This window comes from Carassius gibelio, chromosome A12 (genome assembly GCF_023724105.1).
Source record: "Carassius gibelio isolate Cgi1373 ecotype wild population from Czech Republic chromosome A12, carGib1.2-hapl.c, whole genome shotgun sequence".
Lineage (NCBI taxonomy): Eukaryota > Metazoa > Chordata > Actinopteri > Cypriniformes > Cyprinidae > Carassius > Carassius gibelio.
Genome location: NC_068382.1, coordinates 18240436 through 18258633, shown reverse-complemented (window position 1 = coordinate 18258633; position 18198 = coordinate 18240436). Strand labels below are relative to the sequence as shown.

The 18198-nt window shown below is 41.4% G+C and overlaps 1 protein-coding gene across 1 annotated transcript; it reads right to left on the bottom strand.

The window, feature by feature from the left end:
* Positions 1-6167: 6167 nt before the first annotated feature.
* LOC128025369 (potassium channel subfamily K member 1-like) lies at positions 6168-12414 on the bottom strand. Its single transcript, XM_052611656.1, has 3 exons — positions 11861-12414; positions 8826-9221; positions 6168-7863 (listed from the first exon to the last, which is right to left on the bottom strand). The coding sequence occupies exons 1-3, from the start codon at positions 12213-12215 to the stop codon at positions 7601-7603; spliced, it is 1014 nt and encodes a 337-aa protein (XP_052467616.1). The 5' UTR covers positions 12216-12414; the 3' UTR covers positions 6168-7600.
* Between the last annotated feature and the right edge of the window lie 5784 nt (positions 12415-18198).

The following is an 18198-nucleotide window of genomic DNA, read 5'->3' as shown; positions in this document are numbered from 1 at the left end:
GGCTCTGACTCAGTTACCTTCTCAAGCAAAATAGAGTCACTGACAGAGCTGCACGTCATAACTCAGGCTACAGTGCTTAGCTCAAAGACAACAATATATACATCTGGTGACAAATTTGCTTGGATATTTGCAGAATATGCAAGATGTTTATCTTTTTTTTATTTTAAATGAGAGGGATCATAAACATTGCATTATTATTTTTTTTTTACTGTGTACAGTGGTTATAAATATAGAAAGTAACAGAAAGGGCTTTTTGATTACAAATGATCTGATTAATCTGTTTATCGAATGGGTGATAGATTGCGTTGCTTGTGCCTGTGTCAACAGTACTCTATAGTGCCAAAGAAATGTTTGTGCGTGGGGTTGCAGAGGAGCTCAATTTGATGCAAGGTGTAAAGCTGGTCTTTGATCGATGTGTTTACATCATAAATTATAGATTTTCAGTTCTCATATATAAAAAAGCTTGATGAAAAGAAGGGGGGAAAAAAACAGTCCATGCTGTAAACTTTGAGAGACCTTAAAATTTTCTAGGAAGGAGTCAACCAGAATATTTCAAGCATCAAGCAATGCAAAGCACGTGCAACCAAAATGCTTACATAATGCATGTAAAATTATATAATGCAATATCATGAAATTAATTTAATACTATTTTATTTCTATACAGTATACTATACATGTATATAACCTAAAAAAATGAAAATTCTGTCATCATTCACTACACTTTCAAACCTGTATATGTATCTTTCTTTTTTTCTGGAACACAAAATAAGATATTTAGCAGAATTTTCCTGAACTGGTTAACAAACATTCCTTCTATATATATATGTGTGTGTGTGTGTTTGTGTGTGTTTATTGCAGAATTTCCATTTTTGGGTACACAATCCCTTTAAGGCAGCTGTATGGACACCCTTATAGCTCTATGCCCTTAACTCATATAATATGAATTTAATTATTTGTACATTTAACTTACAAAACAAGCATGAATCAAGTGCACTACCTCTAAAAGATGCGTTCCAGGACTTACAGCCATAGTAACCAGTGATCCTCAGAATCCGCTCTTCTATGGATGCATTGTTGATGTACTAGACCGATCTTGATGACTTCAATTCTTCACTAAGATCTTCACCAATAATGACGAGGGATTTCAGCTGTCTGATCTGAGGATTGATACTGATTTTGTCTGTTTGCTAATAGGGAATTTGTGGACAGATTGATGTTTTTAGATTTGTGAATATTTTGTGAATTGTGAATATAAAAAAAAAAAAAAAAAATATGATGTGTGTGTGTGTATATATATATATATATATATATATATATATATATTACTACACACACACAAAAACATTAATATTGTTAGATTTGTGGAGTTAAAAATATTTTAATAGACTTTTGGTTAAGATGGGTTCCCCATGAATTGGTACAAAAAGGGACAGAGTGGCATGTTGTTATTATTTTTTTTATTAATGTTATTTTATATATATATATATATATATATATATATATATATATATATATATATATATATATATATATATATATATATATATATATATATATATATATTGTGACATGCGTCCCGAGCGCTCGTCAGCGTTGCCCTGGCAACACACGAGGATCACCGGCACGAGCTCATCACGGGCTGAGCGGCCACACCTGCAGCTCATCAAGCGGCGCCTACTTAGGCATAGGAGGAAGGCAGAGTGGGGAGGAATGTCTCCCAACAAAGACGCTAACCCTTACCTCCTCTGTTGCAGAGAGCAGCGTGTGACCGTCAGCCCCACCAAGGAGAGCACAGCACGGGATCCACCACTCAGGACACAGCGAGCACGAGGGACTTGAAGCGCCACGGGGAACACCGCCTTCACCAAGAGCACTATTTTACTTAATAAATCCACCCTTCGGGGACTTTCTTTGTCCATCGGTTGTCGTGTAGTTCCTCACCCCGCCACACTGGTGGAGAATGCGGGCACGCTTGGCAGTACCGCTTGACAACCGACCCCTGAGGAGACCGTTAAAGCCACCCGTTTGTTTTTTTTTTTTTTTTTCTTTTTCCCCTGTCATTTGTATCTGCTCTGTTTTCACAGGCGGCCGCTCCTCCCCCGGCATGGAAGAACTGCTCAAACACCTCACCGAGGTGAGCATCCGCCAGCAACAAATAGTGGAGCACATGGCCTCACGTCAAGGAGACGCCGAACGTGAGCTCGCCGCCCTCCGCGCCGCCGCCCACCGCACGCCGCTGCCTGACCCCCGTGTCCAAGCCGTCCAGCTGGTGCCACGAATGACGTCGCATGACGACGTGGAGATGTATCTTCGGATGTTTGAGGCCACTGCAGTCCTGGAGGCGTGGCCAGAGGACGAGTGGGCCCACCTCCTCGCACCGCTGCTGACCGGGGAAGCGCAGCGGGCGTATTTCACCATGACGGCCGAGAGAAGCCGGAACTATGGAGAGGTGAAAAAGGAGATCCTGGGCCGAGTAGGCCTTTCCCCAATCTGTGCGGCGCAGCAATTCCATGACTGGGAATATCGAGCTCGACAGCCCGCTCGCGCCCAGGCGGCCGAACTATCCCGGTTGGCCCAACATTGGCTGTTGACCGGGGGTCCCTCCGCACACCAGGTAGCTGAGCGTGTGGTGATAGACCGACTCCTCCGCGCCCTTCCCCGCGCGTTGAGGCAGGCGGCTGGCATGAGGAACCCCACCGATCTCGACGGGCTCGTGGAGGCCATTGAGCTGGCGGAGGCCGCCCAACACCGGGAGATAGGGGAGCGAGCGCCGCCTTTTCCCCGAAGGGTGGTCCAGGAGCGACGCTCGCCGGAGGGCACCCAGCGACCCGTGAGCAGGCCTGCGGTTCCCGGCCCCCAGGACGAGCCAATGCCCACCGAGCCGCCGCGTTCCCCAGGACGGACATGGCTAGCAGGCTGTTCAGTCCACGGTCCAGCGCCGAAGGCACCACGGGCCAGGGTGCGCATCAACGGCCGGCCATTCGTCGCCGTCCTCGACTCGGGCAGCGGGGTAATCCTGATACAACCGACTGTCCTTCCACCCCGAACAGGTTCCAGGGCCCGGCTGGTGATAACGTGCGTGCACGGGGATACCAGGCATGTGCCGGCCCGGAGAGTGACCAACACCGCGACACCTGGTTCCTGGCCCGTCGAAGTGGGAATCTTAAGGAACCTACCGGTACCCGTTCTCCTCGGCAGGGATTGGCCGGGGTTCGATCAGCTCCTCACCTCCAGCACACAGCCTGCTAGCCCGGCCGGGAACCGCCGACGCCGGAGTCCAGCAAGGCGCCCTCGACGAGGCCCCGCGCTGCTGACGTCGGACAGCCCTCGAGGAGGTGAGTCCCCCTCCCAAAACTCTAACCTGTTGAAGCGCTGGGTGGGGACCGGGCCCCAGCTCTCGGCCCTCGCCGCCACCTCTCCCGTGGTTGTGGACATGGATCCCCATCTCTCCGCAGCCCAGAAGACGGAACTGCAGCACCTGGTCGGTCAGTTCTCGGATGTGTTCTCCCCTCTGCCAGGGCGGACGACCGTCATCCAGCACGAAATCCAAACACCACCAGGAGTCATCGTCCGGCAGCGGCCCTATCGTGTCCCGGAGGCTCTGCGACACGCAATCGAGACAGAGGTACAGGAGATGTTGAAGCTAGGGGTAATTGAGCCCTCGCGGAGTCCATGGTCCAGCCCCATCGTCATGGTCCCGAAGCCCGACGGCACCCTAAGGTTCTGCAACGACTTCCGCCGCCTAAATGAGGTCTCTGAATTCGATGGCTATCCCATGCCCCGCGTCGATGAGCTCCTGGATCGACTAGGAAGGGCCCGGTTCTTATCAACTCTCGACCTCACCAAGGGGTATTGGCAAGTCCCCCTGTCTAAGGATGCCAAGCCTAAGACAGCCTTCTCGACCCCCAGTGGCCACTGGCAGTACCGGGTCCTTCCCTTCGGCCTGCACGGGGCCCCCGCCACATTCCAGAGGCTCATGGATGTCCTGCTGAGGCCCCATATGGCCTACGCCGCGGCCTACATCGACGACGTGGTCATCCATTCAGAGACCTGGGGGGAACATTTAGAGCGGCTGCGGAGGGTGCTGCTGGACCTCCGCCGGGCGGAGCTCACCGCCAACCCCCGGAAATGTCACCTGGCTCTCTCCGAAGCCAAGTACCTGGGCTTCTGCGTGGGACGTGGCCTCATCCGCCCCCAGGAAAAGAAGGTGACAGCTATCCTCTCGGCACCGCGGCCCTCTACCAAGACCCAGGTACGAGCCTTTTTGGGGTTGGCAGGATACTACCGATGTTTTATCCCTAACTTCTCCTCCTTAGCCTCTTCCCTGACAGATCTGACCAGGAAGGGGCAACCGGAGAAGATAGCCTGGAGTCCAGAAGCGGAAGAGGCGTTCCAGCAGGTGAAGTCAGCCCTCACCACGGAGCCAGTCCTGCGAGCCCCCGACTTCAACTGCCCCTTCCTGGTACAAACCGACGCCTCGGACACCGGGTTGGAAGCCGTTCTCTCCCAGGTCCAGGACGGCGAGGAACACCCGGTGATCTTTATTAGCCGGAAGCTGACCCCGACCGAACAACGGTATGCCGCCGTGGAGAAGGAAGCGCTGGCCGTCAAGTGGGCAGTCCTGGAGCTCCGCTACTACCTCCTCGGACGCCGGTTCACCCTGCTGACAGACCATGCGCCACTGCAGTGGATGGCCCGCGCAAAGGACACCAACTCCAGGGTAACCCGCTGGTTCCTTGCGCTCCAGGACTTCCACTTCACCATACAACATCGGGCGGGGACGGCCAACGCCAACGCGGACGGCCTCTCCAGGATAGGGGCAGCTTTCGCAGGTCTGTCAGGCTCCACTCCCCACCCGCCCCATATCTCCCCATTGTACCGTAGGCGCAGGTCGACGCTTAGGGGGGGGGAGTGTGACATGCGTCCCGAGCGCTCGTCAGCGTCGCCCTGGCAACACACGAGGATCACCGGCACGAGCTCATCACGGGCTGAGCGGCCGCACCTGCAGCTCATCAAGCGGCGCCTACTTAGGCAGAGGAGGAAGGCAGAGTGGGGAGGAATGTCTCCCAACAAAGACGCTAACCCTTACCTCCTCTGTTGCAGAGAGCAGCGTGTGACCGTCAGCCCCACCAAGGAGAGCACAGCACGGGATCCACCACTCAGGACACAGCGAGCACGAGGGACTTGAAGCGCCACGGGGAACACCGCCTTCACCAAGAGCACTATTTTACTTAATAAATCCACCCTTCGGGGACTTTCTTTGTCCATCGGTTGTCGTGTAGTTCCTCACCCCGCCACAATATATATATATATATATATATATATATATATATATATATATATATATATATATATATATATATATATATATATATAATATTTATTGTAATCCATAGGGTTATTATTCATTTATTTCAAAAGTTAGACAAGGGTGGCTTCTTGCTCCAGATAGGAGGTCATCTAACCTTCTTTGAGTTGATCTGCTAGTCCTTCAACTGCCAGATAAAATACTGTACCTTTACCTTTGGTACTACACATCAAACGTTTTCATAGGAAAGAGCCATCAAAACAAACTCATCAATATTTTGTTTCTTTCTCCCAGATAGCAATGAGACTCAGAGAGTTCTATATGAACCCAGATTTTACTCATCAAATACTTTTGAAGCCTAATAATTTATATAATTTGTTATTTAAATGTATTTATGTTTTAGCTATAATCTCCGTATTAGCATTCACAATGAATGAACTCTGTACTTTTACTGTTTGTTAACAAATGTCTCGATTGTCTCAAATGTCTCATATAAAGTCAATACCTATAGAAGATGAATCATTACTTAAACTTCCAGCTGCAGGGCCTTGTTAACATAACCTCGGCCCAATTGCAGCACCACTATTAAAGGATGGCATCAAATTCACTTTCAAACAGCAGAGTAAATATCTCTTTTAACAGCACTGAGCAGGCATTCTGATATACTGTTAACAGACTGTACAGCTGCTCAGGGTTTTAACACACCTATATAGCCTAGCAAAATAATCAAAGTAAAAATCTCTTGAGAGGTGGAGATGTGTTTGGATTAGATTTGATATGTGCTGCAAGTTCTGTTTCAGTTCATATGTACAAAACTGTGCTTCTGCCTGAAGAATGGACACAATACAATTACACCATCTACAGTATAACCAAAAATCAAGTTTATTCTGTTTTGTTAAAGTGCAACTCAAGACATATGGTACAATAAATGCACAACTTTCAGTATCTTTAGGCATGTGCAATACAATTTAAATATGAAAATTAAAACCAAAAATAATTATAAATTAACATTAGTTCCCTTCAGCAATATACCCAGTCACTGGGTATATGTCAAGAATGTACCGATGCACTGATGCTCTCATCTTACAATACAACAGTAATGACACTCAATGCACAACAGCACCTTTAGGTGGTGGACAATGCCTACTGCAACTGCAGAAGAGCCAACATGACTAAAGCCAAGTAAAGAAATTAAATATACAGATTTCTGATTGTCTGATGTCTCTACTAAAATTTATATTATAAGTTCCCTTTACAAGTTAATTAAAGAATGTCACCAGGGACCTGCCCCTGTCTTTTCAAAAAAATCTAAGAAAACAAAAACAAAAAACAAAAAAACAATGCGCCATGGCTAAAGGCTGGAATACACTACATGATTTTTTAAATCAAAAACAGATTTTAAAACACTAGGTATCGTGCAATTGCAGACCTTGAGTAGAATTAAGGCTGGAATACACCACACAACTTTTAAAACGACTAAAAGTCTAAGGATCAAACAATCACCAGATTTTCCAAAAACACAACAAACTCACACAGAAATGTGTGCCTTTTTTACTGACAAATGAAAACAATGTGTTCTGAAATCAGCTCTAAATATACAACTTTTGATATCCTCCGACAGGATATAATCATAATCTGAAGCAAAAAAAAAAAAAAAAAAAAAGGAGTCTGTGCCCATCATACACACCTTATATGATTTTCTGCGAAATCTGTCAACTCTGACTGCCTAAAATATTTGATAGTGTCGACTATACTTGATAGTGTCGACTTTTCCAGACTGTAAATCAGGGCAGAAATTGTCTTAAGAGTCATGTAGTGTTTTCCTTTCTTAAGCAATGCCTACAAACTTAGTCTAAGTAAGACATGATTCCCATTAATACATCTGTAATACAGGATGTGGATCCCTTTAAGTCACCTAACAAGAACAGCATATGAAGTATGATATACTAGTCTACAACCACTTACCAGTTAACTATTTATATTCAGAGTAATGGATGGATTTATCTTTAACATACGCACACAAACACACACAAAACCCTGGTCACAACATGTTTTCCAGTTCAGCAACTGCATGAACAATGATGTCATATGATATTATGTATTCTACAAATTCATATAATCCTTATCAATAATAAATTACCTTTAGCATGTGTTTCAAATATTTGTATCTATGGTAGTTTTCCGTTAATGTGACAGCAGAGTACGGTACACTAACAATACATTTATGCTCTTAGCGGAGATGTTTCAGAAATATTAACGTGTCAAGTTTACATGACAGAATTTCAGTACGTCTCATCGGTCCATTGGTCCATTGGAGGTAGCAGGTGAGGCAGAGACTATGTCATCAGGAAACATATCCGTCTTATCTTCCCTAAATGAGGCTGCCTGGTCTGACACAGAGGCAAATGAGAGGTGATCATGATCCACAATGTTAAGCTGGTCCTCTGTTTTTTGTTTCCTTAAGTAGAACATCTTCCTGAGCTTCTTCAGGTGCTGAAGTTCACAGAAGGTTTCCAGAACCACCAACATCGCGATCAAGCCCAATATCAGATATACTGTACAAGAGAGAAACAGATAAGGTTAATAAGAATCAGAAAGCGACCCTTAAGGGGTCTGTAGTTATATTACTCGGAGCGTTGGTCAATTAATTGTTTGGGGGAAAAAAAGAAAATCTAAGTATGTAAACACTAAGTTAACAAAGCAACCTAAGATAAAGTTCAATCAAAGTTAAAGAAGTTCAAGTTCTGCTACATGTTTCATTGTCTCTATCAAATTCTGTTCAAAAGTTTTGGATCAGTGAGATTATTACTTTTATTAAACACAAATTGTTACGGTGTCTGGTCTGTGTATCCCCGGGTGTCCACTAGTGGTCTCACTTCCCCATTGGCACCTCACCGCAGGCAATATATTTCCCACAAAGCCTTGTCCCTTCATCAGGGTAATTGCACACCTGTTAATTGCACTCAGCTATCTTCACTTTCATCGTCATTATCCTGTCTATATTAACCGATCTGTTTTCTGTCTATGTCATGGAGTCCTTATTTTCCGTCACCCAGTTTCCTCGCGGTCCCTTGTGATTTCTGGTTCTAATTTCTTGTTTAATGTTTGTTTTGTTCCTGACTGATTTCATGGTTTTGACCCCCTGCTTGTTTTGGATTTTGATTTTTGGATTACCCAATAAACACCGCTCTTGGATCTCTCGTCTCCAGTGTCCGATCGTTACACAAATGCATTAAATTAATCAAAAGTGACAGGAACTTTACACTGTTGGAAAAAAAAATGTCAAACAGCCTTAACCATGTTACTTGAGCACCAAATCAGCAACTTCTTCTTTTAAAAAACGTTTTAAGAACATTTCCAACCCCAAACATTTGAACAGTAGTGAATGTATAAATGCGAGAAAGTAAAAGTAAAAGTAAAATGTAATGTACAATATATAGCTCTGTACAGCAACAATTAAATAAAATTGGTTTAAATTTTTAATTGAATTAAAATGATTAACAAACTGTGCACTTACTTGTTATGCCTAATTTATAGAGTTCTCTGAACCTCTGATGATAGCCTTCTCCTGGTACATAGTCGCCTAAGCCAATAGTACTTAGAGAGATGAAGCAGAAATAGAAGGACTCCAGGAAATTCCAGTCCTCTTCCAGTACTGAGAAGATGATGGCAGGTATGAGGAAGAAGCAGGAGATGGTTATTATAGCCAGAAGAGTGGCGTGCAGGGCAGCCAGCGTAGGTTTGGACATGCCCCAGCGCCGGTGCAGGTACTCCACTGGCCTGCGGGTACTGAACTCCATGATCCTCTGGACCACTGCAGTCAGGAACAGCAGGGTGAATGGGATTCCCACCACTGAGTAAATGATGCAGAAGGCCTTACCACCATCTGAGAGAGGAACGGTGTGGCCATATCCTGGAAAAAACACATGAAGCTCTTTGAATAGGTCAGTTCACAGGTTGAATTTTCCCCCGCTGGTTATAGGTCATATTGCACAGATTGTATTTGACTGAAATAGATGTACTAAACTATTTTACCCATTTTATATTCTACCAATAATAAAACTGTTCTACATGATGAGATAAGAGAGGGATACTGGTTGGGAGACATTGAGCTCCTTAGCCATCTTCAAGAATCAGCTAAAAACACATTTCTTCCATCTTTATTTGACCCTCTAACTCTAGCATTCTCTATTCTAATTATATTCTTTGAAAAAAAAAAAACCTTTAGACTTGCAGTGTATTTTTTTAACTACGTGTTTTCTTAAAAAAGCTGCTCTATTATTTTTCCATTATATATTATATAATAAAAAAAATGTGTTGTATTGTAAATGTGAATGTAAAGAAATGGCAAGACGTTGAATTAAATATAAAATTTGTAATACAAACTCCAATAATCTGTTTTATTTACTTTAACTTCGAAAAAAATATTTTTTACAGTCTCCCACATTTGTAAGTTATTTTTTTGTATAAAGCATAATCATAACTAAATTTGTATTTAGGTATGGGAGTGGCATATTTTGGGTTTTGGTATGTTTGGGATAAGTCATTTGGCTAGTTCTGATTGGCCTGATCACATCTAGCATTTTACTTAATTAACCAGTTAATCTGTTTTTTAATTAAACACCATATTATTCACATAAGGCAAAGTTACTAGGAATGTCAAGGTTGGTTCCTGTTGTAGTACTTAAATCCTTCTGGATTAAGTTACATAATCCTTGGAAACACTACACAACCGGCATGCTTATCCTTCAGACATCCTTCAGGTCACCCACAGCAATGAATTACAAAACCACTAGGGCTCCTAAAGGGATGTAAATATGTGAGCATGCACTTGTTTTTCTTTATTTGTAAGGGTGTAGTAATAAATATAGTAAAATCTCTGACAATCATCATCACCATTAGTACAAAACGATTTAAAAGTAGCCCAATTACAATTGTAATGTTTTATCTATGTATTTGGTATTATATTATTAGTACTATCCTGAGCACTGACTGAAATGTTAATGTTATTGTTATTAATTAATAAGTTGCATGACACTGCTGGTCATTATTTTTGAAATAATGAAGCCCATTATAAGTAATTTGGTCCATGTTAAATATATATATATATATATATATACACACACACACAGAAAATCTATGGGGTATTGTGAAGAGGAAGATGCGATATGCCAGACCCAACAATGCAGAAGAGCTGAAGGCCACTATCACAGCAGCCTGGTCTCTCATAACACCTGAGCAGTGCCACAGACTGATCGACTCCATGACACGCTGCATTGCTGCAGTAATTCAGCCAAAAGGATCCCCAACTAAGTATCGAGTGCTGTACATGCTCATACTTTTCATGTTCATACTTTTCAGTTGGCCAAGGTTTCTAAAAATCCTTTCTTTGTATTGTTATTAAGTAATATTCAAATTTTCTGAGATACTGAATTTGGGATTTTCCTTAGTTGTCAGTTATAATCATCAAAAATAAAAGAAATAAACATTTGAAATATATCAGTCTGTGTGTAATGAATGAATGTAATATACAAGTTTCACTTTTTGAATGGAATTAGTGAAATACATTTTTATGATATTCTAATATGACCAGCATCTGTGTGTGTGTGTGTATATATATATATATATATATATATATATATATATATATATATCGTTTTTTCTAGAAGAGTTAAATGTATTTATCTCATGTGATTGCATATAATTATATTTAGCAAAAGTGCTGGTCATTTAATGTTGTAAAGTTTAAGGACTAATAATTGTCCTTAAACATGCAAAATAAATTGTCTGGGTCTAAATTCCCACTGTACCTTATTTTATTGAATTTTGAAGTTTGTTATGAAAAAATATAATTTGCCTTTATTTATGGTCTGTATTACAGTCTGTATTATGTTTGTAAACGTTTGTGATATATTGCCATTGTTAACAATCAGGCACATAAAGCTTTGTTGACTTTTAAGTCATTATGAAGGGAGGGAGGGAGACAGACTGCTCTAAGCAATTAAAACACAGTAGGATATACTAAATATGCTTAAAACAAGGATGTAACTCAAGAAAAGAGACCTGCCTACAGTGTTTATGGCTTAGAGCAGTCTATCTCTCTCCCTCCCTTCATAATGACTTAAAAGTCAACAAAGCTTTATGTGCCTGATTGTTAACAATGACAATATATCATGAACTAATATATATATATATATATATATATATATATATATATATATATATATATATATAATATATATATATATATAAAGTAAATGCTGGGCTGTTTAAAAAGGGCACATCCTATTTTACATGCTTTTCAGACTTCATAGGCGTAAGCTAATGCTTTTATCAGATCTCAAAGAGGACAGGTCGACCTTACGAATGACATCACAGAGGCCTCGCTACTTGCTGTCTTCTGTCATTGCGGCTCTTGGGTAAATTATTGTAAAGAACGGCTTACAGGACTACAGACAGTAAATTATATCATGTAAATCAACAACTGGGTTAAAATACAAAAACAATTCTATCATGGCTATTTAATATTGTCAAGAGAAAGTCTGTTTTCACCTGTCGTGGAAAGCACAGTGCTGGCGAAGAAGAGCGCTGATGTGAAATCCCAGTTCCAGTTAGTGGTAGCATTATTGAGAACCGACACACCGTAATTACTCGCCTCTAGAGCCCTGGTGAGAAACTCCTCGAGTCTTTCTTCGGACAGACATTCATTATCCTCTAGAAACTGCTGCTTCACGGTCCGAAGCTCCTGCCGAAGCTGCTCTTCATACGGCAGCTCCACCGCGGAAAACACTAAAGCCCCGAATAACAGATATAACACATACCCCAGTACCAGGACCAAGAAATACCACGTAGACCTGTAACCTTCTATGACACGCGCACACGAACTTCCAGATAGACACTGAAGCATTGTCTTCGCGACTAAATAGGTGGGACAATTAATACAAGCAGTTGAATTACAGGAATACACTGGTTTCCTACAAATAAAAGGGAGCAAACACTCTTACAGCTGTCTTTTAGTTAAAATTTCCTGTTCGTCCCCTGCCAGTATTGCGGAGCTGATGTGACGGAAGATCAGAAGCCGCGTTTACAAATCATACTATGGTGAAGGGTTATATTAATATTAATGAATACACTATTCGCCTGTAGAAGGTAACAACGCAACGTCAGCAGTACCTAATTAATATTTATAAAACAAGCCATCACCATTGGAAGGTTGCCGTCAGAGTTGCCTGATTAATATTCATGAGATAGCCTTCGCCTTAGTGGGATTCATATTTTTTGCGTCAGGCTCGTGACGTCTCGTTCCTCCACGCCTCAACTCAACTTACGCAGGTCGGCTCTATTCATTACATTTATCACGACAGGGCGCACCCAGTAAGGTAAACCTGAGGAATTTGCGTTTTGAAGACATACAGTTTAGCAGTTGTTTCAAAGAGTGGATAGCTTAGGGTCAGCAAGTGAGACATACATATTCTGTTACCTGGTAGAACAGGTTTGACCAGGTGGTGACTGGATGGGGTCATGGGATGGCAAAAGATTTGAAAGGTGATCTTAAACAAAAGTGTTGTTTGAGCTTTCCATGCTTCCTCGTGTGTATCAGAAATCTTTTATTTGGTGCATGTATTATAGCCAAAACTCTTGTCTGGTTTCTGTAAAGGGCATTGCAAAGTGGTCTGTATGCAGTTTTAGAGTTCAATGACCTGTTTCAGTGTATCATCTAATCAATAAATGTAAATGAACCCTGAGTACAAAAGCATAATGAAAAAGTATCATAAAAGTGGTATATATAGCCTACTACAAGTTTCTGTATGCTGATAATCTTCTAAACGCAAGAACAAGATCAGTTTGATTCACAAATGAATCATTCAGACCAGTTTTGTTATCCAGTTCATGTTTTGTTATTGAATTGCTCTTTTGAATCAGATATTTTTAATACTGAATTTACTTGTGAATCAAATTGATCTTGTTCTTGAATCTCGAGAAGAGCTAGGACGAATGTCATGATTTTGGACAGTTTTGATGTTTCCTCACTTTAAAAGCATCACTCCACCCTTTGCATAGAAATTACAGAGCATGAGATGATTATCTCAGTAAACAGGTCGGTGCACATTTTGTAGCTAAAGCTGCTGATGCACAATACAACTGAGATCATCAGACTGCTTATGTGGATAGTGTCTACTTGTCATACATTTAATGCCAGATTTTGTGAGTGGCTGGCATGGCCGCGGGAAGTGGGGGTGCTGGGGGTGCTGCAGCACCCCCTAGTGACGAGAGGGAGATAAAAAAAAATGTAGGCCTATTAAAATATTTTGCACAATTTATAAATTCCTTATGAATATTTTAGAAAATGATTTTGAAACACGTAGGCTATTACGTATATTTTGGATTTTAATTTCATATTTTGAGGCCTAATCAACACAGGTTCGGAAGTTACGTTGTCGACGTCAGGCAGGCAGGTTTGGTCGCCGAGTAACGAGGTTTCCCGCTCGTTCCATGCAGAATAGGTCTCTGCAGAGCAAAAGTGGGCGTTTATCACCATATGGGTGTTTTGAAACTGCTGGGTGTTTCTGAATCATGCAATCTAAATTATCCCCCTTACCCAACCCCACCCCTAAACCTAACGTCACTATTACATCAACTAATCAGGTATCATGGTGTAAAAACACCTTGATCTGGTAACTCCCATTACTTTCCTGCAGAGACCTATACTACAGCGCACACCTGTAACCAGTCCAGGGCACCCCGCCTGCATGTAGCTCAGGTAAGAGCATGGTGCTGCCGCGCTTGTAACATTTATTTTTTTGGCAACAAGTGTGGGATCAGCTTTGACTAGCCAAGCAATTGTAAGTAGTACACTATTATAGTATTTTTGTAAGGTGGTGGGGATGGAGATGGAGAGTATTATTTCGTTCGTGTGTTCCTTGCGTAATTATTGTGGAGAAATTTTAAAATAAAGTTTAAATAGTCGGAGATTATTTCCTTGTGGTTTGTGTAAAAAGGTTGGAGATGAAAGCTTTATACTGTGCGTGTGTTCTTTGCGTAATGGATGTGGAGAACTGTTCAATAAACAAATTGCTTAAATAGTCAGAGATTATTTCCTTGTGGTGTGCGTAAAAAGATTTTGGAGTTAATAGAGTTGCGTGTGACATAAACGTGCAGTGACTCAAGCCAGCTGACCAAATCGATTGCATTGTTTTAGCGTTATTGTGAAGTTTGATTAATATTATATTTTGTTGTAATATTATTTGTTGTATCTTAATATGTTGCATGTATGTATAGGCTATCTGAAATTGTAATGAAAGTAATTATTTAGTTTTCTTTCGATTATTAAACTATTATTTCTGATTCTGCTTCTGCTTCAGATTAATAACCCATTGCGCATATCTGAGAACTGATGTCTGTACGTTTCAGACCCTGGCTGGCTGTGCACTGAAGTGTATATGACAATAAAAGTAGTAAATCTCAATGTATTTATTTTTAAAATGTATTTTAAATAGGCCTATATAGGCTCATAGGTTTTTTGTAAAAAAAAAAAAAAAAAATTCACAGCACCCCCTGTTCAAAATTACTTCCCGCGGCCCTGGTGGCTGGACAGCTTGATGTGAGAGCTGTACTTCCTGCACCTTTGGCCATTTTGCAGTTTTGCTGCATCACTGGATGACTGTATGTTTTATTTTTGGTACTGAACAGAAGAAGAAACTGTAAGAGCTTTCTTTTTATGTTATGATCTGCTTCTTTGGGTTATTTCTGTATGATCGAATGAAATGTGAAACCTCTGGCCAGACCTGAGCCCAGTAGTCAAGGTTGTTGCTTTCACTCAGAGGCACAAGGCTGCAGAGCCAACGTAATTGTTATACTGCAAGGAACACGTTACAGCTAATGTGCTAAGACAATTATTGACATAAATGTAACTGACAATAAGATTAAACTATGTTATTCTAGTGGAAATCACAAGATATTGAAAACCCTAAGGTGCACAGAATGGGTTTTTGCATGTAAAAACACAGGGCAGTGGAATCAGTGTTAGAACTGTGTCAAAGCTGGTCAGCGTGAACTGCCAAGAAAGACATGTTCCTGGATCAACATCTTTTGTTGATCCTGGATCAACATTACTGTCAAAAAATACAGACTTAACCCAATCCGTTACCCCTAAACCTAACCTTATCCATAATTAATTCCTAAAATCAGAGGGAAATGATAGCTGATTAACAAGGGTGTTGAAGCACCTAATCCTGGTCGTAAGCTTAAAACTGACATTTCCTGTAAAGTTCTCTCAATTCTGATTGGTTGATTGGAATGATCATGTTGAACATGTTGTACTTGGTGAAATCACGCTCACCATCAAAGCTCTTGGGGGTCCCCCTAACATGCAAAAACTCAGAGGTTTCAGCAATGACATTTGTGGACACCTCTGATTGGCCATTGTGTTCATAAACTCAACAGAATCATGTCTGATTCTTTATAAAATAATGCATATAGTGGCCATGCATTTTTACAAAAAAACTAAAAAAAAAAAAAAAAAAAACGCAGTATAATGCAAACATTTTTAAAAATGCAAGATGCAGGGTAAGGGGATAAAAAAGCATGAATAAAAGAACAACTTAAGCGCGTTTTTAAGCAAAAGATACGAGCGCAAAGGAGATTCACAACATCCATCAAGAGCATGTTAAAATCGAAAAACAGCATGGTGGAATTTAAAACCACATTCTTTTGTGCGTATCCCTTTAATACTGCAGAATACACTGAGCCATAAAAAACACGTTATACATTGAAAATGCCACATGCATTCAAATTTTCAGATTACTGGTTGGTCGAGTATGGTGTTTTCAATGACTGAACCTTACTTATCTGAGCTACCCAGTTTTGAATATGCGGTTGCGTCCTTTTGTGCAAGCTCCTTTCAATTGCCACTGGAGGGTACTGTGGGTTCAAAAACTAGAAAAATCACGTTTCGAAGTTTGCAGAGGTAGGGTGTTTGAAAGGTCAGATGCAGGATGTGGAAAAGAGTCTAAAACCTGGTCTTGTTATTCTCCAGACCAAGTTTTTGAAAACATAGCAAACTTTTTCAGTCACCTTAACACTCATATATGCATTCCTCTACTGTGAGTGGAACAAAAAATACAAGTTTAACCTGCCACATCTGTAGAGTTACAGTCCTTTAAACTGTGTCTAGAACACTTCCAATCTTACACCTGGGTATAATTTATCCTTCCTGTTTCACGGCCGCAGACCTTTGATGTTCCTCTGTCTATTGTACTTCCCGCCTATTGTGGTAAGTGTTATATTTTAAAAGCTTGTGATTTCCATGTTTAGCCACTTTAAATACAGAGGAAGTTGTTTGTTATGTATTTTGAATTATAGCACACTTTCTGATTTTCGAGGCAACCACTAGGTTAATTGCTTACTGTTTAAAACCCTCTTCACTAGCTTATTCCATTATTCAAATAAGGAATGGTATTTCCATTACTCATTTGTGCCTTAATAATATTTTTCAGATCTTGTAAAGATATTTCCTATGTCAACAGGAGATTAATTGGTGGCTTTATCGACACTGTTGATCTACACCTGTGCGTATAAAGGAACGACAGAGAAGTATAAATGCTTTAAAAAAAAAATTCAACTTCATTTTAGTGCTTCACAGAAGGCCTTTTTCTTCCAGTTACTGGCTTAAAGGAAAGACAGATGAAATGTCAATGCGCACATAGGGATTAAATATCAAGAATTTAAAACAAGAACGAGGTTACTTCATAAATCAAAAGAGATCATGTTGTTAGTCTCCACCTAACCTTGTCTTTAGTCTATCATTTGTCTCTTGCATGAAACAGCCTGCTTATATTTTCACTGTAACCATGGCATGGCTTCTAAGACAGGAAGCGAACACGTGTAGCGCTTTCCAGCCAGAGTCAACATTCTGTCTCAATGGTTGGCATTTGTGTTTGGGTTGTTTTTGACCATCCCTGGGCTGTTGACTAGTTCCCAGGATTATGTTGCAATATAGTGCTGAAATTGAGATCAGGACAAATCTGACAGCTGGCCTCTGTTTGTCTTCTTTATTGACGCACAAGCACCCTGACGCCATGTGCCCGCCAGGCAGCCGCTCGTTAGCCGGGTTGCGTGCTTTGGCAGGAGCTGCCATTCAGCATGTATGTTCTCAGCTGTACTTTTTGGGGCACATCATTGATTGGGGCCACATGCAGCATATTTATGCATACTATTTCAGGTTGAGTGCAGGAGAAGACTCCTGGCTCAACAGGTTCTGCGTTTCACCTTGGACATAGATATTCATGCCGGCATCTGGAAAAGCCAGGTCCACCCCACAGGGGCTCTTATGCTGGGTCAAGTTCATGAAGAGCTGTGGTAAGCATGCTGCATTCTGTAGACTCCTCTGAGAATACTGCATTACCTCCTTTGAGTTATATAGCCCTTTTTAAGGCCACTGGCAGAAAACTCAATGGCATTCTTGCATTCACTTTGCTGCGCAGTTAATGTTCGAAATACTAAATAAATCTATCTATCTATCACAGGGGTTCTCAACTCTGGCCCTCGAGGTCCACTTTCCTGCAGAGTTTAGCTCTAACCTCAAACAAACTCACCTGCTTGTAACTTTCTAGTGATCCTGAAGACCTTGATTAGCTTGTTCAGGTGTGTTTGATTAGGATTTTTCAGAGCTAAACTCTGCAGGAATGTGGACCTCAAGGGCCAGAGTTGAGAACCCCAGATCTAGCATTTCTAGTGTACAGTGTAAAATATTGAGCTTGAGATGTTATCGATATCAACATTCAAATGTGTTCAAATAAAGATTTTATGGAGCTCCTAAGGAAACATGGTGACGGAAAAAAAAAATGACATGAGAAGAAAAATTATGTTTCAATGCTTTTGTGTTTTATTGC